This window comes from Tigriopus californicus, chromosome 7 (assembly GCF_007210705.1).
Source record: "Tigriopus californicus strain San Diego chromosome 7, Tcal_SD_v2.1, whole genome shotgun sequence".
Taxonomy (NCBI): domain Eukaryota; kingdom Metazoa; phylum Arthropoda; class Copepoda; order Harpacticoida; family Harpacticidae; genus Tigriopus; species Tigriopus californicus.
The window spans coordinates 7,132,701-7,158,479 of record NC_081446.1 but is presented as its reverse complement, the minus strand read 5'-3'; the positions used below and the strand labels follow the sequence as shown (position 1 = coordinate 7,158,479).

The following is a 25,779-nucleotide window of genomic DNA, read 5'->3' as shown; positions in this document are numbered from 1 at the left end:
ATTTAATGTGCTGTATTAAGGAGTAAGGAGCCCTAGAAGGAAGAGAGCCGGACCTAATTGTTCTAACAAGCCTGGATTTTCGAGGGCTTGAAGGAGCTCTCAAAACGCACGTTAAACCTCTACGATCACTGCATGCAATTAATCCTAAAAACTGGGTTGGGACAAAGCTCATGGATACTTTTGAAGACGTACAGTATCAGATACTTTTCGTACCTTCTCCGAATACTGTACAGTCCCAACTCTTTTAGTCTCTCCCGAGAGCTCTCTCATTCCTGTGATTCCTCTCTCATTCCTGACGACCTTTTGCAAATCTGTTTAACTCATTGGAGCCCAAAATGAGGCTGGACAACCGACTTGTACAGAGTAAGCATCGTGATACTAACTCTGCACATAAACGTGCGATCTATCCAACCACATGTTCAGAAAGCTTTGGCAACTTGCAACTGGATGTTGGCAAAGCTTTTCAAACAGGTAGTTGGATTTTTTTTTTCTTCAGTGTAGTCTTATAAGCAACCCTCAAAAACAGCAACAAAAAAACTCTAACTTTGGAGTCCGTTTTGGTACCTCAATTTAGATTATGAAAATGTAATATTATGTTAGATAAAACCCTAACGCAATCTTCACGCTACAATGATCAGCCAATAGAGCTTCTTTTTAGGTGGTCATACCATGGATTGATGTGTGAATATAAATTTGCAATCTGAAAATTAACACAAGGTGACAAGTCCATGGTGATGAAGTACATGCTTCTGTACTCTCTTCTCGACATGCTAACTCATGAAATGATGTTAACTGATTTTTTATAAGCATAATACAATTCTGACATGAATAAAGCTCATTAAAATTAAGCCAAGAAGAGGGTGGTCGGAGCTTGTCATATTTCAGAGATGCAGATTCAAGCTTGGCAAATAAGTCTAATCAAACATGTCTAGAAAGAGACGAAAGTAAGGAACAGGGCAAACAAGTTACTCCGTGATGGTTTCTCCTGATGACTTGTGGTATTGAGGATTGCATTGATGATTCCGTTTGGATGACTCCAAAAGTCTGTTAGAGCTTTTCAAGAAATGTAGAAAAAACCATAACCGGACTTGAGGAACGTTTTTTTTCCAATACCTGGAACTGAGAACTGTTTATTTCAAAAACCAGTTTTACTGGAAACACTTGCTGTGTGTAATATCATATGTAAATGATCTGTACGTTCATGGCCTGTCTCTGTTTCTTTAGGATTGTTCGAGAAGTGCAAATGCTCTTGTTCCAAGGATCAAAAAAGTGCTGAGAGCCATAAAAGCAACCGAGAAGGAAAACTTTTTGCTTTCAAAATATGTTAGTCGGTGAAGAAGTATTTTTGATTGATGAATCGAAGCTATGGAACGGAAAGAAATGCGTGCCCCTCACTCTTGGGCCATTCCCAAGGGAGCATTGATGTTTTCGTTTTCTCGCACATCAAGCAACTCAGGGCGTAATAGAGAGTGAATTTGAAAACAAAATGTTAGGATTACGGCTGCAGTTTGTCGTGGACCAATGGAAGAGTGTCTTCGATCTAGGCGAAAGAAGATGCGAACGTGGGTGGCTTTGGTTGATTGAACTCAGGTCCTGGAGGTCTGGATGCTGCCGAGCCTCTAGCTCTCCCTGGCTTTTTGTTTCCAGTTAAGCACTTGATACAGAGGCATCATTGGACGAAGTAGACATTTGTTCCATGATCCCTCAAATGCTAGGCACCAAGTACTGCATGCTACTCTATGTTCCACAAGAGCCCTTCCGTGCGTCTGAAGCGTCTGAAGCGGCGCGTCCACCACTTCACTCGATCTTTCTCGGCGACTCTTGGGGGTTCCCGCCTCCCGACGAACGACCAGCATCATTCGGAGCTTGGTCTTGGTGAAAGCTAAAAGTCTTGTATGTCAGGCTTCGTTTCAAAGATAGCGGTCGACCTGAAACCTAATCTTCAAATGATGGAGTCAGTGACATCGGTCTAGGAAGTCTCATTTAATAGACCCGAAAGCAGCCATTTGGGCTACTGCTATTGTGGACTCAAACTCAAACTCCAAGGCTTTACAGATCAAAAGATTTTAAGTCTCCAGAAGCTACGATTCGACTCACCTCATCGGCAAGGGTTTCGAAGTTTGTGGCCTGGATTCACCGTTTGGAATTCAGGTAAGAACAAAATCAAATAAACTCAGCTAGGTCTGTGAAACCATTTAATTGAATCCATGTCTCCACCAAGGCATTGAAAGTTTGATTTGCGATGAGCCAGTCGTAATGGACGAAGTAAAAAAGGCTTGAGAAGTTTTGAGAATTGTGCAACAAGCGGTCTTCGGGTAGGTTTCTCGCCGCTTGAAGTAAGTATGAAATTGTTAAGCTTTTCAATTCGAAACTTTTTTGTGTGCTTTTATGTTTACTCCCGTCTTTTGAATTGGTGAGAAATGCGAGAGTTTGGGAGGATGTGCAGAAAATTCAAACGTGTCAAAGGCAAGAAATTGTGACTAAATTTGAAGCCTACATCCTTTACAATTGTATAGGTGATTTTTTGCTCACGGTATAACAGTTCAACACCAACCTCTTGGGAAGTAATTGAACGCAGAGTTAAAAGATTGTACATTCAGTAAACAACATATGAATATTCAAGAACATTTTATTTGCTTTCCCTCTAGAACTTTTGGTGTGAGACTTGCCTTACATATTAGTGAATATTTACCTCTCCAGTGCTCTCCTACGCATATATTAATAATGAACCTAAGGATTTATCTTAAGTATGGCAATCCAAAACACTGATGAGTAATCAATCTATTTTCAACAATCAAAATATTGGAAATTCAAAATGGTGACCAATTAAGAACTTCAATCGGATTCTTAAGCATTCACCAATAGTCCTTTTCATTCTCCTGCAGCTTTCCATCCTTTCGTTGCGGACAAAGAAACAGAGAAATACAAATACGCTCCAAGATGCCTGACTATAAAAAAGTATTTTTTCGCTGAAAAATTTATTGCAACTCTATTCTAACCCCATAAATACACCATCAACCTTCTGAGAGACCTTTCAAATCCTATAAGGGTATAATTTCATCCACTTTTGACACCCAAATAGGGATAAACCGAGAGCTATATATATTGTATACTTGCAGCATACCAACAACTTTTCATCATCATCTTTTTCCATTAAATTGTGCTAAAAAAGCTAATGGTAAGTTTAGAGAAACAGATGTTTTTTAAGTCAGTCACCGAAAACTTGTGAAACTGTCCTTTTCTTTGAACTGTTTGTTCGAAACGATGATTGCCAAAGTGTTGGCACGTTATCAACCATACAATATAAAATCTCCTGTAAAATGATTATTTACGTGTCATAATTGTGGCGAATTTTACCCATACATAACTTGAAACGTCTCCCAAAAGAGTTGATGGCTTTTTCATTGTCTCAGTAAATGGGCAATAAATTGTTCATTTAATAATTTCTTGAAAAAATCTGGTATCTTAGAGCGTGTTTTCTCGTTTCTACGTCATGGTATCCGCAACTAGACGATGCAGAGGGCGCTCCTCCGCTCAATGAAAAGGACTACAGATGAAGGTACATCGAGGGCAAATATTGATAAAATTAGAAAATTGGAAATTGTTATATCGTTTTTGCTGCATAGCCTTCTTACGCTTCACGAAGAAGGGTTTACGTTCTGAACTTCAGAGGGCGCTTTCTGTGTCAGCTTCTACCAAATAAACGGCCGATTAGGCAGATTCTTCTTTACTGAATTATAATGCGTTTGTGGTGGTTTTGGCTATTTCTATTAATATCTTATTTATAATTAGTGACCTGGGTCCGGAATGTCCGGAAGAGAAATTGCATTCAAGGCAAGGCAAGAGTAGTTTATTTACCAATCTACCGTGACCCTTCCCGTTTTGTTCGGGCAGTGTGACGTCGTAAATAAGGGTTCTAATTGGAGAGTTGATTCTTGAAACCAGTTTGCCATCGTGTTTTGACTTAACTTGAGCCAAATTCAAGTGTCAATGCGTTCGAAAGTAGAAAAAAAAAACGCTTCACGTTACTCTTGACCACCAGACGTCATCTACATACATAAAGTAAAAGTTGGCGCCACAGACATTTAATTATGTAAGCAATCAGAGCCCAGCTTTTTTAAAGCCAAAGGTATAGTAAGACCTTTTCTTGATCTAAGATTCACTCCTTGGCTTTAAAAAACTGGCCTCAGGTCCAACTTTAGCGCATAAAACAAATGTACGCTAGCAGATAGCAGTCGCGGTAATCGTGACATCTGTTGCGTAAATCTGAATCGTTGACAATAATAGGTGTTGCAAAAGTAATGGACCACCTCCAGTTTTCAGATGTCCTTTCTTGCTGAAATGGGCATACATGTAAAAAACCAAAAGTTTGTCCGTGTATGCGATTAAGTCTGATATATTTAACGTCTTAGAAGGAATACAAAAGATATAGCTTAGAAAAGATTGAACAATTACGTTAATCATCATGATTACAAATGCACTTATATACTTGAACTTCGTGGGGTCCATTTCTTTTGAAGCATCCCATACATCCAAATACTACATTGAAACCCAAATGTAGACTTTTCCCCTGCCCTCTTCCAGAACATTTCTTTGCACGGGTTTGAGCGAGTTGTCCAGGCTCTTTTTGGGTCTCTAGTATTTGTCCCTAACTTTTGTGGGGATGCCTCGTCCCACCCAAAACAGTCCTAAACAGGTCAAGCACCAACCAATTGCTTAAAAGGAGCAACAACAGAATGTTTATGCGGTTGTGATGGGGCTCAAATAGTAATTTTCATCAAAGTGATGGAAACACTCAATGGAAACATGGAAACGAAAGGATCAAATCTCAGTTCAGGTTGACACCCAGAAGTTTAGTATTTTTGGCTTTTAAGATGAGATGAGGATTTTTGGGGGGCCTACTTCAGACCAAGACCCATGGTCAGGATCTTATGAGCTTGTAATGCATTATTTTCCTGCACCAGGGTTTGAACCAGAGAACTGACATCTGGGAAGAATGCTTCCTTGTCTTCGCCGCCACTTAGACCGGCCGGCTACACAGGCTCCTTATAATGAATTATGGGGTGTTTTTCGTTACATGCTCAGTTATTTTTCCAAAATTATCGTTGTTACCTCTAAATTAATCCTGCCACGCTCATGCACAGTATTTGTCATGCGGCAAGAACGGGTTTGTTTGGTCCCTGTCGACTCCTTCCACCGGAAAGGCCAAATTCTCACACTTGTTGATGCAACTTAAGTCATCCATTATCCATATCTTTCAATTTGAATGAGGAAAGAGGAAGCCGAACAAACAAAACAAGAAGTTTAACTTCAGCTCTTGAGGGTTTAAACCCCGGTGCCGGAACTTATGCTTTTAACGACTGGGGATTACTACATTACAATGCTAGTAGCAGTTCTGCATTACGTAGTGGTAAGGAAGTCCGCAAAAATGAATATTCCCTCTCGATTGACTTTCACATTTTTACAGACTCTATCTTAAAGTGGCTTGATACCTAGCGGGTTACTCGGCTTAATTTTGCCCTTTTGAACGGAAAGGCAACTTGGTTCATACCGAGTAAAACTAGGCCTTGTCTTTGTTAGTTTTCAAATCGTGCGATTCTTGCCCATGTGACACCATTTCTGATCAAGAGACAGAGGGAAAATGATTTCATTTAAAAAGATTGAAGCTTCAGTTCTCCTTAAAAATAAACCACGATGTATTTTTAGCTCACTCTCCAACGGTAGTGCCTTATTTAAAAAATACATATTATATGAAAGCTTCATCTTTGTGCCATTGGGACTCTCGCCTTAGCTGTTTTTATTCTAGTGTGCCGCCAACGCCAGTCTGACACTTTTGGGTAGCCTAATGGCTTTTATTGAATATGCTTTAAAGAACCTCCAGTTTTCATGAGTTAGCGATTGTACTGTGTCCGTCAGATGCTGAGAAAAGAAGTATGACTCTAAGTCCCAATAGCAATGTTTGGTGACAAAGTTAGAAAGTATTGACAAGGGGAAAATTGCTCTAAGAGAGCTTAAAAAGACCTTGAAAACTCCTGGATGTTTTATCATATGCGTGGGAGAGCTCCCAAGAACAGATTACTCACCAATGCGTAAGCCGCACCACAGCAGCTTGTTCAAGGTTTTTTGCAAAGTTTCGATTGCCAAGGTTATTGATCATCATATTACATGGATTGCCACCCCAATCTTTAACATCTTCTTATGTTGAAGACGCAAAAGCTAGTATTTAGTACAAATTCGATACGATTAACCAGGCAGACGTACAAAACAACTAGGACATACTAATCTACGATAGGGTCAAAGCCCAGAACATTGAGTTAAATGGGGCCCAGTTTCGCATTATGACTTCCGGTCGAACTGGAACACACATCCTTATTTATTCCGATAATTGCCAAAACCCAATCTAATAGTAAGATCTGTCAAGTGTCTCGAGATAATACTTGAAGATAATGACAAACTTGAAGAGCACATCCAATCAAAAGTGACCAAGGCTTTCCAAACTTGGCGTTAGATTTGCTGAACATTCAAATCCAGATATTTATTTACGATGACAACCCTGTACAAATTAATAGTCCAATCGAATGTAGAATATGTTTCCTCCAATCTGGGCACCGTTGCCCGCAGGCGGGCAAGTAAGATAAAAATTTCACGGGATCTATTTTCTTGGTTCAAACCCGGGAACAAGATATAGCGTAAGCGATAAAAGGGGCTACAATCTCAAATGAAATAGTATGTCATAGGGACGTTTAGGCAAGCTCTGGCAGGTTCGTTTGTTTGCTGGTACCAGTGTCAGTGATGCAAGTTTGGGGCTTCAAACACGTTTTTAAGAAGCTGACCCTTCTTTCTCATTGCTATTTAAGGAAAGGTCAGTCTCGTTAAAACCAGTTTGAAACGCCAATTTTGCATCACTGGTATTGGCAGGCAAGTTTGTTTGCTGGTACCAGCGCTTGCCTAAATGTCCGAATAGATCAGGGACAGGGGCTCCTCTATAGATTCAATACACTGGATAAAAAACTAGTGAAGGGCTTACAACCTTCCTTGGCTTTATATCGAGCACCAGCTTTGTGTGCTCTCTTGGACAATTCTACTTAGCTGACCCACGTGACGTGGATCGTTTGCTGTTCACGATCCTAGACTGGCATTACGTTTGGACATGTCGTAGAGCGGCTAATTCTAACACTGTCCATGCCCAAACATTTTCTAAATTATGACAAACCATATGAATTGTAGGAGTTCAATTCCATTGTATTGCTTACAAACCACGAATCAAAGGGAAAATGAATTTCAAGGTGACTGAAAGGGTACGTAGAAAAGATAATCCGATCGAATCAAAATCAGGCGTCAACGACCTCGAAAATAATTGAAGTTGCGTGGGCCGACCTATTCCAGTGATTGTTTGATGCTGTTTCAAAGGAGGTCACAACAGGTTATCGTAAAATGTTTCACATACTTTCTTGACAAAATGGTGCCTGCTGCAGAAGTTCGTATTTGATCAATTGACTGAAGTATTCCCAATTGTTAGGGCACATTGAATTTTACTTCTCCCATCTATTATTATTGGTTAGCCTGAACAGTGCTCCCGGGACCTATGATAACTTTAGATCAGTCATATACAAAGTCATCCAAGGCACCAATAACATTTGCACCAAGAACTAATTTTGGCATTTATTTTTCGGGGATGTTCAATGTTTTGGATCAAAATTTCAGCCTCCCCCCTCATTCCTCATTTATTTGCCATGCCTCGAGATGAATGGTCAAACATATCAACCAGTATCAACCTTGATGTTTAGCATTCATTTTTTAACCGTGCTTCCTATTTCCTCACTTCTTTATCAATATTTTTGGGTTACGAGACATGTTGCCTTCATTGGCACACAGTATCTAACCTGGTTCCAGATTTCGCCTTGACAATAGGAAGATTGCCAGAAATATCCGTGACTTGGCAGTTTATTCTCCTTTTTCTAGTGCACAGTGATAGGGCTCGATTATTGGTCTCATGAACTTCACCACCGGTAGTCCGGTCTTTGCCAAGACCTCCATTGACTTGGAATCACCGTACTTTGTCACGCCTCATCCGGATGAGGCTTTGGCGGCTTGTACGAACATGGTGTTACGACAAGACCTAAAGGTAAGCGGGAAGTTTCATAAGCATTGATGAATCAGTCTGCAAAGCGTGCTTGACAGCAATCCCGAAAGAGTATTTTATTGTAGACGAATCGAACCCACCTGAAAGCAACATTTTGTGCCAACCACAGTAACGACCATGTCTCAATATGATAGAAAAGCTTGGCTGGAAACAACGTTCGTGAATAAAAGATTAAGACCCTAGCAAAACTAAGGGTATTCAAGTGGAGGCATTGTAGTCACAGGTAACCTAGCCGTGGTGGCTCTGATCCATTTGTATGCTTCTCTGGCCATTCGAAATCAATCCAATCGAATGCTTAATCATGTGTGAAACTGTCCAGTATGGAGACCCCTTCATCCTTTAGCCCATTCTTTGAAAATGGCTTTCCCTTTTGAACGAATGTTGGGCATTCCTCGTGAGAGGGAGGTTCTTGAGCGAATCGAATTCTTGGATTCATCAAAAGCATTTCGAGGGCAAAGAAACCTCCTCCATTTGGTTGCGGAACCCGACCATTCAAAGGGAATATCTTCACACAACGGCTTTTTAACTTTGTTTCATCAAATGTGCCTAATTTGTTGAATCTTAAAAAGAAACCTGCCTTTGATTTGGAGGTCCTCTCTTTTGACGATTTTTCTTCTTTCATCTTGTAGACCCTTTTAAACTGGCAGTGGTGGATCAACGGGGTGTTCACCAGCGTGGTTCTTACTTTTGGATTCACTGGCAATTTCGTTTCAATATTCGTGTTGTTGCAACCCAAGATGAGGAACTCGTTTAACCAGCTTTTGATTGCTCTCTGCATTTGCGACACCTTCTTCATCTTTTGCAATATCTTGAAGGTTGGCTCGGCCTTTGGTCACAAAGTCCCAAGTGAGTATTAGTCTTATCTGGCGATGAAAATACAGAGAAGCAGCAAACTCTAAGTAGAACAAGACCTACTAACTAACTCTTTTGTAACCTTTTAACCCTTCGGCTTATGGAATGATCTCGGGATATAATTTTGGGCACGAACAGGCATTCCTTTTCTTCAAATGTTGATTCGTGATTTTGGAGATTGGTAAAGCGGATGAGTAGTGCTTCCTTGTCTATTTCTAACTTGGTGGAAAAAATAATGTGTTCCAATTTAATTTGACCATATTTTCGAGTCAGACCCTTCCAATGGGAAAGAGGCATTAGTTTTGGCTATTGAATAACCAGATTCGGTTGAATGGGCAATCCTGTATTCTCGAGGATCCTAACTTTTGCGAATGAAGAGTGAGCGAGGGAAGGAAATGAAGAGAGACGGACAGCTCTGCGTTGTCGCTGTGGAGATGATCACCTTGAAAGGACATCTCTTTCCTACCCATTCAAATATGTTTTTGTTGTTTTCTCTCTATTCACCTTTGAATAAGCTCATTTCTGTCAGCCAAGTCACTGTATTTTGGAAAATTCGAGTCACTTACCATGGAGGGAGATATCCTTGAAACGATATGTCATTTGCCAATGGCTAAAGCCGGACTCTCTCCGTATTTTTAAGCAATACCTGTGTATCGAGGTAACTTGAATGGCGATCAAATGGCCATTCCACGGTTAAGACAAATTCGACAGATAGGGCTATAATAAATATGCTGCATCAGGACTTTTCTTCCGAGATTGTTGGCAAGTGCTTGATGCCAAGCCAAAGAAGCAAGTAGGTGTTGTTCTGGGCAGGAATAAAAACATTTTTCCAACTCAAATTGATAGCCTCTCTCTCACACTAGTCCCTCATTCGGCACAATACTTCTTCAAGCTTTGGACCTTGACCTTCAAGTGTTCGAGAACTCTCAAGGGAGCACCGATTAGGAACTAAAGAACCTTAGGGGAGAAGCATCATATGAGTGGACTAACTAGCTGGCCTCACACTGTGCTGTACAAACGAGATACTCCAGTTCGATGACATAGTAGAATGTGAAAAGGTATTTTTACGCTCAATTCAAAAAATGTTCATTTTATCTCATTGGGGCACACAAATCTCCTCATTCCCTTCAAGTATAGGGATATGATTACATGTTCTAATATGAAGCCCTTTTGAAAAATTGTGAACCGCCTCCGTCTCCTCCAGTTCGACCTGATGACGTGCGTTTTCAAACCAACCTGCCTTTGGCCATTTATTACAGAATATTTGTCGATATTGGACAAATTACTGGATGTGCTGGCTCAAGTGTCGATGTGCTCGTCCGTGCTCATGATTGTGGCTTTCACCTTCGAGCGTCATTTTGCAATCTGCTCACCTCATCAGTACCGCATTCACATTTGTACCACGCCTCCCTGGAAGCACCTCTCCTACTATGTGGTGCCCGTCACATTGCTCTCATTCTTCTTCAATATTCCGATGTTCATGAACCTTGATGTAAGTGTCGCTTATCTGACTAGACGACTGTTCCACTGGTTGGTACCGTATTCCATGACAAAGACCACATGAGGCTTACTTTAAAGCTCAGAGTAGATAGGTAGAATGCCATTATATGAGAATTAGTAAGGTCAAAGCAATACCTGATTACTACTTCTTACCTGTCGAGAATACTGTATGGGTGTACAAAAAATACTGTATGGGTGTAAATTGGTGTGCAACGTTAGTACACTTTAGCATGTTTAACATGAATACAATCCCACGTGGGTGGATGCTGGGATTTCAGAATAAAAGCCCTGCTTTACTTCCTTTTCCAGCCCTCTTGGATGTTAAATCCGACTTACGTCAAAATAAACCTGTGGCTTAGAGTGGTGAGTGAGTTCTTTTCGTGTCCTATGAAAAATGAGTGCCAACTTTAACTTTCAAGTTGGTCATTCAGGGGGCGTGCGTTCTAACATAGAGAAAAAAATGGCCTCACTTTAAATTCCATGTACATAGATGTATGTCCATTCGAGGGAAGTGAGAAGCGAGATGTCATTACTTTATTGGCAAAACTCAACTTGAATAAGAAGTTTCAATGTTGAATTCAATGGCCGCACTGGAATTGACGCACTTGGCTCGAAACGTGTTCCTTTTCAGAAAACGATGAATTCAGCGAATGAATATGAATTCACTCTCGCCTAATCTAGGTAGTAAGAAGTCTGCCATTTTTGGTTCGTTGCCATGGATGTGGGATTTCTTGTCCCTTCGTCTCTCTTTACATTCTCCTTATCCGTCCAACCCAGTGGTTGGTTTACTCCTCGGATATATTGTATTTCTTTACCCCCTCAAGCATCATCGTAATTCCTGTCTTTACTTTGAATTAGGCCCTTAACCGAGGATCTGCATTGGCATTATGATCCTCAAAAGCGAATGTCTCGCACCACTGCCTTGGCTCTTTGAGCTCTTGTAACCAAAAGAAGACTGCCATTGGCCCTAAAAATGGGTACTTTCAGCGAAAACAAGTTGTCCGGGACGAGTACTTTTTCAAGGCTTTTCAAGTCAAACCCCACACTTATAAGTTTGAATTTGAAACTTTTCACAGGTTAATATAAACAAGCGGAGCACATTTTTTTTGAAAGCCGAAAAAGCCAAAAGCGGAATGCTAAGTTTAGACTACTGAATGATAGATTGTCATTATCAATAATTATTCAAGAGAGAACAAGATTATTTCCTCCGCACCACTTTAAGAAAGAGACCGCTAATTTATCTGCTGTCAAAAAAATAAAGTTAGCAAGATAGTAATTAAATGGTGCACAAGTAAAAAGCAAGTGGTTCAATTCATAAGCCAGTAAGGAAAGAAATTTCGTTTTTTGATAATAGTGTAGTTTTAAAGGGGCCAAACATATTTGAATGAATATTCATTTTTATATGCTAATAATTTTTTCTACAATTTTGCCCAGTTGTACATTCTAAGCTGAGCTACAAACCTAGTGGCATGCAATGCAAAGCTCCAGTTGGCCCATTAATGATTTTGTAAGTTAGGGAAAAATGTTCTCACGTGGAAACATTAATTTTGTGGTCATGGGTGAATTTTACAACCAATCTCTTAGATTCAAAGTAAGCATACGCCTAGCAGCATAGTGTATTGGCATATCCCCAACTTGCCCATCCATTATGGCTGGTTCGATCTCGGGCTAGCCGAGTTCAAGTTTCTTTGCTGTACTTGAATTATGGCGTGAGTTGCTGCTTTAAATGCTTAAATGGGCGAATCTAAGGCCATTATTCCCTAGGGTCTCTAGGGTGAGGTAAGAATTTAAGAATGATTGTTCACTGTGATGACGAAGCAGACGTATCCGTCAATTGGGATCCTCATCATCAGATTGAGGGCCGACCGCGAGAGAGCTGCCATCTGACTCCATAACAAACAAACAAACAAACGAGAGTATTGGCGTTGCATTCAAGCTTGTAGTTTTCATGTATGTAACTTTTACTTTTAAATTCACTTGGTCATGTTACTAACCTTCAACAACAAATGTCCTTTAGGCCACAAATGTCCTTTAGGCCAAGACTCACTGAGAATTGCAAAAAGTTCTCCTGGGGGGTTCAGTTTCAGATTTCAAGTGCTTAGGGGGCCAAGCCACACTTCACGAGGGGATCTTGCCTCAAAAGAAAAGGACCTCAAACTGACAAGACAAAGTGATAGGTCTAACTCTGACACTAACGAGGTCAATATCAAGAAAGCTTCAAAATCGTTAGCTTGAAACACCTTACGCTCTTCTTAGTCCTTAGGTAGGCCATAGATGACGCTCTTCGTTGATTTTGGGAAAATGGTGGTATGCATCTATTCACAACAGTCCAAAGAATGGCGAGCTTTTGTCGGGAAATTTTATTTTTTATGAGTTTATGAACAAAAATGCGGGGATGGAAGACTACCTCTTTATAAAACATTTTTTTGACTTTGAAGCCAACGTAGATGACCCCGAATTGTGCGATATTTGCAATGAAAATGGCATCCATATCCAGGGTTGTTGTATTGATGCGTGGCAATTCAAGGAAGTGTACTGGAACTATGAATAACATAGCTAACTCGATCGGATCGAAAAAGACTGGGAAAATGCAGGACTCCATGACCTGTTTTCTACTTCCTTTTAGAGCCAGTTGCACCAGTTTGAAACATTTATCAATGAATTGGGGTTTCAGCTCATCTTTTCGTTTCAAATTTGGATGAATGTGTGGCATGGCACAAAACAGGAGGAAATGGAATTGTCCGAGTGTTCTAAGGCAGTTCCAGCCTGACATTCTTACTCTCAAGGGCTGAGATCATGTTTCATTCTACACTCTTTTTCCTAAGAAAGTGTATGGGAGGGCTCATCAATATGCGTTTATATTTCAAAAGATAAGATCAAATTACTAGATTGGAAAAAGTAATGGCTTGTTTGTTCATTTCCAATGAGCAAAACCATCGTTTTATTATCAACTCGCTAAGTTTTCCCTCTGTGATCCATTTTTCAGAGAAGCATCAAATCTTGTCGCACACCTACGTAGATGCACCTTTAAAATTGAAATAAAGTGATAACGGTCCCAACCGTTCATCTTTGCCGCTTTCAATTTGTCACGCGTACAAAATTCTTCAAGACCTCGCATTTCTCTTCTTGCACCGCATTATCATGCTTATTCTTGCAAAATTTAACGCAATATGATCTTGGTATAATTGTAGTGAGATCACAAGCATGACATTTTAACATATCAAACGATGTCAAGTGGTGGAATGCGAATTAAGATAGGGCTGTGTGAGAAGAATCGAGTGCTTCTCATCCTATCCACGAACGGAAGGTGGGATTGCCAGAAAGGGATTCAATTGCGCGGCTCCTCCAGAACCAACTGGAGGGACTCTCTTCCATCCTGCCCTTTCAGGATTGACTTTGACAGGATAATAACTCTATGATGGCTGTAAGAATGATAGATGGAAAAGAGAGAACGTGTACGTAAGCGTCAAACCAAGATTGATCTTGTCAGAATTTCGCATCCAAAAATGAAAATCTTCTCCCCGTGCCTTAATTAGCTCAAAGAAATATTTAATGAAATGTTTTCAAAGATCCAAGGCACTTCAAATTGCGGTGAAACTCACTCATTGAAGGCACGCATACGCCAGACCCTTGGGATATATCTGTAGAATATTTCTTGTTAAACGTAATTTCCAGAGGCCCCCAAGCTCGATGGTTAAATTGATATTGAGCTAGCAACAAGAAAGGCCTGGAAATACACATACCGTATGTTGTGGGTCTCCTTTCTAAGTGGTTCCATTTTTCGTCGTGCAATATTCCACTTTACATATGACATGACACTCCCCCCCCCACCTCACTCATCTAGAACTCAAAGATAGGCAGGAAAATATCCAAATCTTAGTTGCGAAGCTGAATCGAATCTAATACAATGTACGAAGTATGAACGATGAACGAATGAAACTTATTCTTGGATTCCTCCTCCACCAGATATCCGGAGAAACATTCAAAAGGAACTTTACCTTCAAAAGCAGATGTGCATGAAAATTTGGACAGGAAAACAAAAATACAGGAGAAGGGCAGTAGAATGATTTGGGTTTGGGAATTGTCAAAAAATACTGGCTGTTATGAGGTTATTAAAACCTAGGTACAATGAGAGCCATGGTCTGCTGTGTCAAGCTTCAACAGCTGAGGTAAAATCATGACACAGAGGTAGCAACAATTTCTCGCCCGGTAGAATATTTACCTTGGAAATTGGTTCTATATTTTTTGAAATTTGATGCTTATGTCTTAATAAATAATCACCTATGGTTTAAAACTACTTTGGGTTCTATTCTATTCGAGTATTTCACGATTCCAACCTGTCTTTTATTTTGATTGATCATTTGGCCTACGACACTGTGAGTGTGGTGTTCAGAGCTCAGTTGTTACCAACCATAAGGAAATAGAGCTTAGAACAATAGAAAGTAAGGTGCTATTAAACCGGTTTTGTGAGGACCCTGGAACCGAGATATGCACCGAGATCATACTTGCCGGTCTTGAAAACAGATACTTAAAAAGTTGGATTGTTGGATACAATCAGTCGTCTCCTCTCCTCTCGTCTCAACCTTCTTATCACAGTGGTCAAACAGCCTTATCAAGTTTGGAGCGAAATATCCAAATCAATCTTGGCAGTTTTCTATATCTCGCAAAACCATGAGTAACATTTTTGATCTTATCGTTTTCTTCAATCATCACTCAGATTAAACGCTTATATCCCTAAGATTTACCAAGATTTGTTTGGATATTTCTGTCAAGCTTTAATAAGCCTTTTCAACCATCGGTGACACGAGAAGGGTAAGCTAATCATCATAGAATTTAGCTTAAGCGTTGAAGAAAGATACTCTTCGGGCCTGCCAAACCCAGTTAACACATGACCTAAGGTTGCACCAACTGGATTTGAACTAGAATTTTTGCTATCTGGTTTTGTTTTGACGAAAAAAAGGGAAAATGAATCGTTTTTGGAAAAAAAGAAGACTAGCAGTCAATTGCAATTTGAATTGATTCAACGTCAACTTGATCAACTTTAAAGGGGATGCCTGAACTCATCCGATTTCGACTCGACCAGACCAAAGCTCGACCAAAAGTCAACGCAGTCAAATATCAACCCGGTTGACAAACTCCAAGTTGGCGAGGCTCAATTCAAAATCTTTGGGACTCAGAACACTTATCGAGAACTTGCTCAAACACCAAGACTTCTATGTACTATAGTTGCGTTTTTCTTTGTTAAAAAGCACCAACTTTGGCAAACAAATGCATCTTTAAACTTCGCTCATATTAATAAACTAATCCAAATAAAGCCTAGAAACAGATAACATTTGTACAAAAGTGATTGTGATTAATAGAAGCTAAGTTCATTCTTAGTTACGTTTGCAATTGAAATTTGATGAAAGCCCATAGAAGAAACAGACAGAAGTCGCATTTTGCATCAAATTTGACCTCAAAATCCTCTGGTCATATCTTAAAGCAATTGCCAAAAAAATATTCGACGGTTTTTTTTCAAAAATAGATCAACAATCAACATCTGCAAGAAAAGCAAAACAATAAAAAATGTAGAATTGATCTTACTTAAAATGAATCTTTCGCAATTGTCATGTCATAATTGCCAAATTTAAACAATTTTGATCTTGAAGTTTGACATGTGTCTAATAGCTTGAATAAAAAAATCTCTTGTGCGTAGAGAAGAATGATTGACCAAAGCTTGGGAGAAGGCAAGAACAGCGCTTCGTCAATTAGGTACCCCTCCCTTCCTTAGAATGATTGGAACCTGCGGCGGCGGAGGATACCTCATTGATATGATACCCCCTCTAGGTCATAATCCCATTCAAATTTGAAGCATATTGTTATAATATTTCAAAGGCAATACTGGCTAGTGTAGCTTTTAATATTTAAGAGAAGGTGATCTGCAATTTTACATCCTAAATTAGTTTCAAGCGACATTTTTTACAAGATTTAGCTACTAAAGAAATATTTAAAGCAAGATATGATTTTACATCTTTTTATGCCATCGAAAAAGAAGATAATATGTGCAAATGAAGGCATTGATTTTTGTGCATTGTGAGGATTTGTGCAGCTGTTACGTTTACAAATGGGTTTGTTGATTTTTGACACATTTGTTGACTGCAATTCCTTACGAAATCCAGTTTCGTTACTACCGAAACAACTTTTTCACGTCTGCCGGAACTAGCTCATCTCTAAGAATTATTTCGTTGAAGAACCCATTAGCTCAACTATTTAGCAAATAATCTAAATATCGTCTTTATGTTACGTCGGGGGCTAAGAGCTTTGTTCAACTTAGCACATCCGAACAATGAAACTTTTACTTCAGTATCCAGATATTTCCGCTGGGCTTCAAATTCGCTTTTTTATCTCAAGTCTACGTAAGCTGATGCATAGATTTCTAGACGCTGGATGTCGGACGACCGACCACTCGGTTGGCTAAACAATACAATAAACCGGTTTGTAATCAATTCCCACGAGACCATCCATTGTACTGTTTTACCAGCCGAGTGGTCGGTCGTCCGACATCCAGTGTCTAGAAATCTATGGCTGATGGGTTAATAGTTGAAGAACATCCGCTTGCATGCAAGGTAAAATTGAGCTTCCAAAGCTGCTTTGTTTCACCGTGAGAAAGCCATTGAGTCTTGGACAACGTATTTTGTTTAACATTTGGTGTGGGTCTAATCGGTCACATTGGTTAGAATGGCTTGTTTGTTTGTTTCTTACGAATTCAGATGGCAGCTTGCTCGCTCGCATCACAGCCAACATTAATTCTTACCTCACTCTCGGGATTGACCGCAGGGTCGTCCATTTAAGCTGTTAAATTCATGTTGTAATCAAATACCGCAAAGAAGCTTGGACTTGCTTAGCCTGGGATCGAACCAGGATTCACCAATAGGAAGTGGATGCTCTAGCAATACGATACTCCAGCAAGGTTAAAATGGATTTTTAAGTTCTGATGGAAATACTCTATAATTTGGTCTTTTTTCTCTAGTCGGTAAATCTTAAGAAAGAGCTTTGCTTTTGTGGCAGGATGGGTTTCAAGTTCTGATTAAAACTTACATACCCTAAAAACATACTGAAAACTGTAAGTTAACGCAGCTGCCCCCGTTGTATCTAAACTCACAAATGTCCAAACAAATAAACTGAGATTTTCAAAATCGACATATGAACCTTGAAATTCAGGCACAATAATTCTACATTCGATTCAAAGCTTTGTTCCTACTTCAAAAATAGTGATGTAAGTGGTAGATTTAGTAGAAAATCAACCTGTACCTGTTTAAACTGTTTTAGTAGGGTAAACATATTTCAAGGTCGTTTTCGGACCAAAAATATGCAGCCTGGAATAGAGGAACATGCTAACTAGTATATGTATGCTTCTCAAAGACCATTTCACTGGATTCATTGTGAGTTTGATCATTTGCTAATGTGTAGAAGGTAAGGAGCCACTTTATTTTCATAGCCTTTCAGACACACTCCCATGGGCATCAGGCCTTAAACCAGCAATGGCGAGAGTTCTCAGTAGAGCTTAGCCCTTCCTTACAGTATTTTTCTTCCAGCTTTCCCAAACACCCGGTGCTATTTTAACACTTGCCAACTTGAGCTTAACGTCGTTCACCGCACGATAGTTAAAAAGCCTTAACAAGGTGCAAGGGAAACATGCAAACACATCCTAGCATTTCTCTTGCTTGCAAAACAGTAAGAAGTAAGTTTGGTGCATTTAACTCAAAATAAGAACTTGCATGCCTAAAAGTATGTCAAGCGCTATAATCTTTGAGACCTCATTGATTTTCTTGCAATCTTTATCGATTGTTTAAGTTGATGTGTTCTGGTAGTCAAAATTGTTCTTTAAATCAAATATGTTGAGGGTTTTACGTGACCGTACAAAACGTTTTTAGATGCTTGGAGTTTAGGCATGAAATAATCTATGGTATTTCAATGATGGTCATTTTTTAATACTCTCAGTCATGTCAAAATTCACAACATACAAAAGCGTAGATTTGTACAATGACAAATAAAAGAATAGAATCATAAAATAGTTAGCTTGAGTGCTCATGGAAAAGGTGACGAAGGAAAGCACAGACTGAATATAAATGGGTAGGGATAGTTAAATGATGAAAATTTTGGTTATTGCAATAGGGCATGTCAAGTGAAGGAAATTCAGGGAAAAATGTGGTCCGGCACCTTGATTTTGGGCATTTTGGGGAGGGAAGACTAAGGCAAACATCACAGTCAACTCGCATATTGAATTTTCGATAATCGAATGATTTTGAGTTAGCTGTGTTACAAAACCCCAAAATAATGTGTGGATCGGTGAACGCACTATCAAATTGGCTCAATACCACAATGCTTTTTTTCTTAGACAAGCAGGTAAAATGAAATAAATGTCAAAATTCAATGCATAGTGCAATTCGCCTGGGCATGTTGTTTTTGATTTTACTCCATGGAATAACGTCAGTTGTTCATGAACGCGTTCACTTGACAAACCCTATAGAAGTGGATGGGACAGATTGTCAGATTGAACAGACCCTTTGTCATCTCCCTTCGTAGATGGAATTCGGTTGTGAACTGAACAAAGGTGCGTGACCGCAAGTGTTTCGAAGGATGTCTGGCCCAGGACAATAAGGTGTAAGCAAGTCCTTGACCTGGAACGACGGCCCAAAATTTTTGGTCAAGGCATAACATCTGGAAAGGCAGGCTCCCAACAGACTTGGACACTGACCTTGCCAACCCAGTGGTGAGGGACTCGGTTTCGCTTATGAAATTCATCCATGCATTATTGGCATATTGGGGCATGCACATGTATTGCCGGAGAAATTTCGAGAGGGTGGGAACGAATGATATTTTGCCTTAATGATATTGAAAATCGTTATTAATTCTGGGGGCATTTCAGTTCAGATATTAAAATAGAATCCTTTCATTCCATATAACTCAATAGCACTGTATAGATCACATTTTGATTTGTATTAACATCCTAACTGAGTGTGTTCCTAATTTCGAACAAAGAGTTTTTGGAAAGTGGTAGATGTCTGCAATAACCAATTTTCAGCTAGCAAAACCTTCGTCGTTGTATTCTTGGTTTTTTGGCATTAAAATTCAACAAACTTTTTTCCTCTGGATTATGTGAATTTAGGTAAGTTAGACTAGTAAGGATCGCATCAAAGCTCGTGAATGGGGTCAAAAAGTCACTGTTCATCCGAACAAGCATTCAACCAATGTTTTAGCTCTCTAAGTGACACCGCTAATCCACAAGAATGCGCATTTGAAGCCCCCCCCCTCTGACGTTAAGTTCTCTATGAACAATTCGTCTGTTAATGGACACGCACGCCCAATTTCTGATGCCAAAGCTCAAAGCGAGATTATTTCCAAAATGAATGCATTTTGCCGGTGCATTTACCACACACACACAAAACCATCTTGATTTCAGCTTCACCCACTAACGACCACAGGCGTGGCTCCGATAGCCATCCTGATATTTCTAAACATCCGGATTTGTAAAGGGATCATCCTGCTTCATCAGCGACGGACCAATCGCAACATCAAAGAGATTCGAATGACTTATATCGCTATAGCCATAGTCACTTTATTCATCATTTTCAACCTTCCCCGGATCGTGGCCGGCGCTCATGAGGTGTTCCACACGCAGCTGATTATTCGGTGTATTCAAAACAATATTCAATATATTCCGGACTTGATGTTCTTCCAAAGTGACACGGTGGCCCGATTTTTCATGATTTTAAATTCCTCCGTCAACTTTCTAGTCTACTGTGCGGGTAGCAAGGCATTTCAGGTGAGCATTTTTCTTTACTTTGATCCTGATGTTTAAGCACGCAAAAAAGGGGAACGTCTTATTCAATTCAATTCCGTGCTGGGGGTATTAAACGGTTTCCTATTAAGCGTGCTGACTGTTCAATTATGAATCAATTGTGCTCACCTAGACTCTTGATCCCTTCGTTATTGGATGGAAAGTCAGTCTTTGGAATTGCAATTTACAAAGTATACTCATGTCTTCACCCTCTGTTCAAGGTTGAAATGGCATTGCAACAAAAGCTTTGATGTTGAAGGTTGAAAAGGGTTGTGGATTTGAGGAACCACTTTGAGCAACAAATTAATGAGTCTTACGAGAAGTCAAAGAGTTCCTTTCCTAGAAATGTACTGTACAATCCAGGAGCGTGATGATTCTCCGCCTCCTGACCAAAGATGCGAGACTCTCTGGGCTAAAGGCTAAGTACGTCTTAAAGTCAATGATGGCAATTGGGATGAAGATGCGAAGCCCAATTTCCTTGACTGACTGCAGCAATGAGCTAATTAAGTATGTAAAGCCTGATTGAACAGAATTGAGACTCGAAGTTTCCCCAATTCACGGGCCCATATCATGGTATTTTTGATATTGCTTTAGAAAAATGTCCTACAAGCGTTCGATAAAGAGAATGGGCTCTCCTCACGAAGTTTAACTCATACGAGCCCCTGATGTGTTAAGTCGGTACCTTTTTGACCCAAGGGGTCAATAGATGCTCTCGTCTCCGAAACTCAAACCCAAGGACTTTAAAATATATCCTACTTTGTTGACGAAGATATAGCACAAGCCATGATTAACTGTCTGAAGACATTTTTAATATAAAAAGACCACAACATGGAGCTCAACCTCTAAAGATGTAGTACTTCTCTGAGTAAATTTCATGTTCCCAAGTCCAGGGTTCTTGCCAAAGCTGGAGATATATGCGTGAAAATGTCATTTCAATTTATGCCCGTGTGGCAAAAAAGAACAAAAAGTTCACTTTGAAATAAACATTAAGCAGACAAAACTTACTTACAAAAATTACTTATCGTAATTTCGTTTGAAAGAACTCCTAAATGTAATAAACATTAAAGATGTTTAAACATTTTTGTTATTTTTTTGTCTTTGATATTCTTTAAAAGGCAATTATATTTTCTTGCACGTTAGCAAACTCAGACTATTTTAAACCAATGTGTGTGATACCACACAAATGTCAAATTTAGGTCAATAGTCCTATGATCTGAAGCTTGACTAAAATAATTTAAGAGCGCTTCATATCCTGCTACATGTTGCTTGCCTTTTTGGTGTTTTGGGACCTCGCAAACGTTTTCATATCTTGAGTAACAACACGAAATATCAGTGTCTATTCTAGTGAACCAGGCTATGTATCCATACATCCTCCATCCACTTATCGGCAAAAGTCAGTGCCTTTGCCTCCAACTTAGATGAGTATTTCCACGCTGTCAGTACATGCGACTTCATTTTCTTGGACGACTCACTTGAAAAGACATATTTGACATCTGATGTTGACAGGCTACCAAGGCTAGATGGTTCAAATGGGCCATGAGCTTTGCCATGAGCTTTGCTGTATGGAGAACCCTCCGATCTGACCATTATGTAACGGCAAGTGTAGACATCATTAACCTATGATTAAAGTACAGTTTGAAAATGTTGTTGTCATCCATGGAAAGCAAATTTGACAGAAGCAAAGATTGCTTTGCCAAGAAGGATGACAAATATTAAGATCGAGCTTAAAAAAGTTGCAAAAAAACTCCTACGAGCCATGTCAAAGCATTTCAATTTGTTACCGTACTTGGATCATCAATAAGCTTGATCCTAAACCAAGCCTTTTCCTTCCTTATTTTTTTGAACTGACCAACCATTTCCTCCCATCCATTTATCTTTTGACCGAAAATGAGAGGACTCACGTGTCCAATTTAGGCTTAATGGTGTGATTATAGTGCAGTAATCCAGAAACTACAATAAGTGGGGAATGCACGCAACTCGAGAAAATAGTAAGTAGACCTTGAATGGGTGAATGGGTTGCTGCTGGATGAGAGACAATTTGCAGCAGGCTGATGCTATCCACAGGACTCCATATTCAGAACTTGAAGTGCCTCACAGTGAGTATCATTCAAATTGCACTCGGTTAAACTTGTACCGTGCAAAGGGTATAACAAGTATCACATGGAATAAAGTTTAAAGTACTTGTTGTGACATGTTACCAAAGTAAGCTCCTTACAATTCGTTAAATCCAAAGTAGGCTTGGAGTCGAAAGCTTCATTCCCATGGAAACATGAAGGCCAATGTAAAGAATGTGAAAGAGGATATGATGAGAAATAACTGAGTTGAGACAGAGAACCGACCATTCATCGTAATGAACACTCACGAATAAATCACCCTCTCTTTCTTTCACAGGAAGTGTTTTGTGAACGAATTCTTAAATGTCGACCGAAGATGGTGGAATCCAATGGTGTTCCACGTGATGACGAGGACGACGAAGACGCGGATGAGCATGAAGAGAGGCCGGCGTCAGCCAAAGAGGAGAATAGAAGAGTAATAGTGAGACTCAAGGATTCTTCTTCATCCAGCACCAGATCAAATGAACTCAATAAGACCTTCAATGGAGATCTGACAGTGGTCCAAATTGAAGAGATGCCAATGGAGAACAAAAGTATAGTAGTTTACGTATGATTATTCCAACCTCAAAGTAGCATGTCAAGCTCGAAAAATTGACACTTATACCGTATTTAAATGACAGACATACGTCAATCAGAAAGCCCACCACCTTTCAAATTTCAGCATGCATCCTCAAAGGACATCATAAATCCTAAAGAAATTCAGTGAATCTATGGTGATTGTGGTTGGATCAGGAAACAAAATTATGCCAAAAAACTGCTTTTTATTTGGAGGAGCGCCATATTCTCTTCTGGCCCCCATTTTGCACATGACTTTTTCTTTTGCTTCATTGTGAACCTAATTCTCCGAATTTACTACATGTATTGGCCTTTGATTCTTGAACTGAAAAACTGAAAAAGGGAAAGTATTTCTCTTCAAACAGAAAATGAGATAATACTTGCATGTTTGAATATTTGTCTTAATAATTTGCCAGAGATATACCTACATCGTAAATTATTCGACAGCATATTACGTGCATTAGAAGACCTGCTCAAGAGTACGTTAAAAGAAGACATTCAATGTTCATGCCATTTTGCTTTTGGGCTTGGTTTTGTGGTCCATTGCCTTCCTTAATTCCCCAATGCATATTCCAAATTTGCCATTCATGCATTAAGAGCATTGATGGGTCGTTCTTTTCAGGTTGTCAAAGTCATCTCGACGAAGATCCAGTTGCATCCAGTATGAATGCAAGAGAGAATGGAACATGCTCAATTCAATCACAGGAGGAAGATAAACACGAATTGAGCGCCCAAACATACATCAAAAATGACTTGACTAATATTTTCGGTATGAAAGTTGGTGTGGCCGAGACGCATGTATAATTTGATAAGATTTTGCACTACATGCTGCGATTATAGGTACGGTAAACATTGCAATACAGTCATTCAATTCCCACCGGTGAATCGATTCTATTCAAAAATACCAACTTGGTGTTTACTTTCAATCAAATTTTTCATTCTATTGATCTTACAAAGAAATTGAATACGAGCAGGATTTTACTATGGCCTTTACATGATTGAGGTCAGCTTTAGAGCTTTTGTAATCAAAGCTATCGTTGAAACTGAATTGGATCCACTTTAAAAGGGGGCTCAGATAATTGTAACAGATCTGGGTTTGACATATGACACTCTTTGAAAGCTCTCTCCGGGCAAGTCCACGAAATAGAAACCTGAAGTAAACCCATCTTGAGTTGTCTCCCGGTGACCAAATGCGCTTCCGATCGTGGGATCAACGATTTCGTATTCAAACGAATGAGATGAACCGGACGTACCCCGTAAGTTGTTTAATGTTGTTGTTGTTGCTGCTGCTGTTGATGGCAATGGTGTTCCCAAAGGGACACTACCTACCCGACTGGGTTCAACGTTGGTGATACTACGTAGCTTTGGGGAGTTCTTAAGCTTCGCACGAGTTGAAGAAGATGGTACTCCTTGTCTAGTTACGGCTAGCGAAAAATGGTGGCCATTTTTTCCGAGCTGCACGGGACTTTGAGATGATTGAGGCCGGCGTATCCCGCTCACTCTGTTTCCATTTTGGACGTTTAAGATTTCCGGTTTAAATGGCAGTATAGGTTGTGGATATTGATAGGTCAATGGTGCATGGGGAATCCTGGTGGGCCACCTATTGGATCTCAAATCAGCCTCATTCTGTGGTTTTGCCAGTTTTGAAACCCCCCTTAATGCTTGTCTCGTCGATGTCAGCTGAGATGTCGGGTAATCTGGTACATGCTCAAATGGGAAAGAAGGCACTCGAAGGTCTTCGTTATGGTGGTCCCAGTACCTGAGGTTCCTGGTCACTCTCGTTCGGGGATTTTGCCGAAACGAACTAGGCTCGTTTGGGATTAGTGGATCATTCTTGGCCCAAGGCGAGGACAATTTGGGATCAAGATGACTTGCACTTGTTGAGGTGTCATGGCCGGGATGAGGATATGGATCAGTCTCCTTAGTTCTGTGTGACATCACATGCGAAATAAATGGGGTTTCTTGTGAAGTGTGAACATGGATGACCTCTTTGGCAGGCCATTTTTGGGGAAATGCCAGGAAATGATGGAGTTGTCCGGGATATTCTATTTGTGGTTGTGACGGCAAAAACCGTGGACTTTTAGAGCGGTGGAGTTTGTGGAGGTGTCGATTTGGGTCCAATTGAATGTTAAACTTCCAAGCGTTTAATTGATTTTGGAGCGACGCTCGTCCGCGGAAGGAGGACTCGAAATTCCTAAATTGGGGTTTGGAAACAGAAAACAAGGGGCCACGCCCTTCTTGTGAGCTATTCGAATCGCCTTCAACGACCAGGATGAAGATTTCAATTAGGAACCAAAGTCCAAAGAGGAGCTATTAATTAAGTGCAGGAGTAAATAAGACATGAACAAATGTGATACGACTCAATTTTTCTTACCATGTTTCTATCAAGTATTTTTTATCAGCAGTGGTACCTCTGGTTAACGTGAGCGCAAAATATGACTGCTCAGATTTTTCCTCAATTTTGGTTCAACTGTTGATGTCTTTCAAACTACGTGGATGAAATGATAACATGAGCTCCATGAAACCATAGGGGAAATGTGCGAGACAACATCAACGTGTGCCAAAACAAAAATAGCAACAAGCTTAACCACACAAGAAGAGCAACAATGCAAAATAACCTTGACAAACACTTTCGTTCAGAGCCGTTTCTATTGTGACAGAAAGAAGGATTTTATCGTCCGTGCGAACTTCTTCAACTTCTCTAAGCACTTGAAGCATTCTTGAATCATACTTGAATCAGATAGAGTGCATGGCCAATTCTGTGGTCTATGCATTTGAGAGGAGCATATCTTGAG

General features: G+C 39.9%; 1 protein-coding gene across 1 annotated transcript; it reads left to right on the top strand.

Annotated features, from left to right (window-relative positions):
* Positions 1-1,903: 1,903 nt before the first annotated feature.
* Positions 1,904-23,869, top strand: LOC131884072 (G-protein coupled receptor daf-37-like). Its single transcript, XM_059231709.1, has 8 exons — positions 1,904-2,151; positions 7,963-8,125; positions 8,773-8,989; positions 10,255-10,487; positions 10,805-10,858; positions 19,938-20,300; positions 22,707-22,962; positions 23,607-23,869. Exons 2-8 carry the CDS (start codon positions 7,994-7,996, stop codon positions 23,786-23,788), a joined length of 1,437 nt encoding a protein of 478 aa, XP_059087692.1. The 5' UTR covers positions 1,904-2,151; positions 7,963-7,993; the 3' UTR covers positions 23,789-23,869.
* The last annotated feature ends 1,910 nt before the right edge of the window (positions 23,870-25,779 follow it).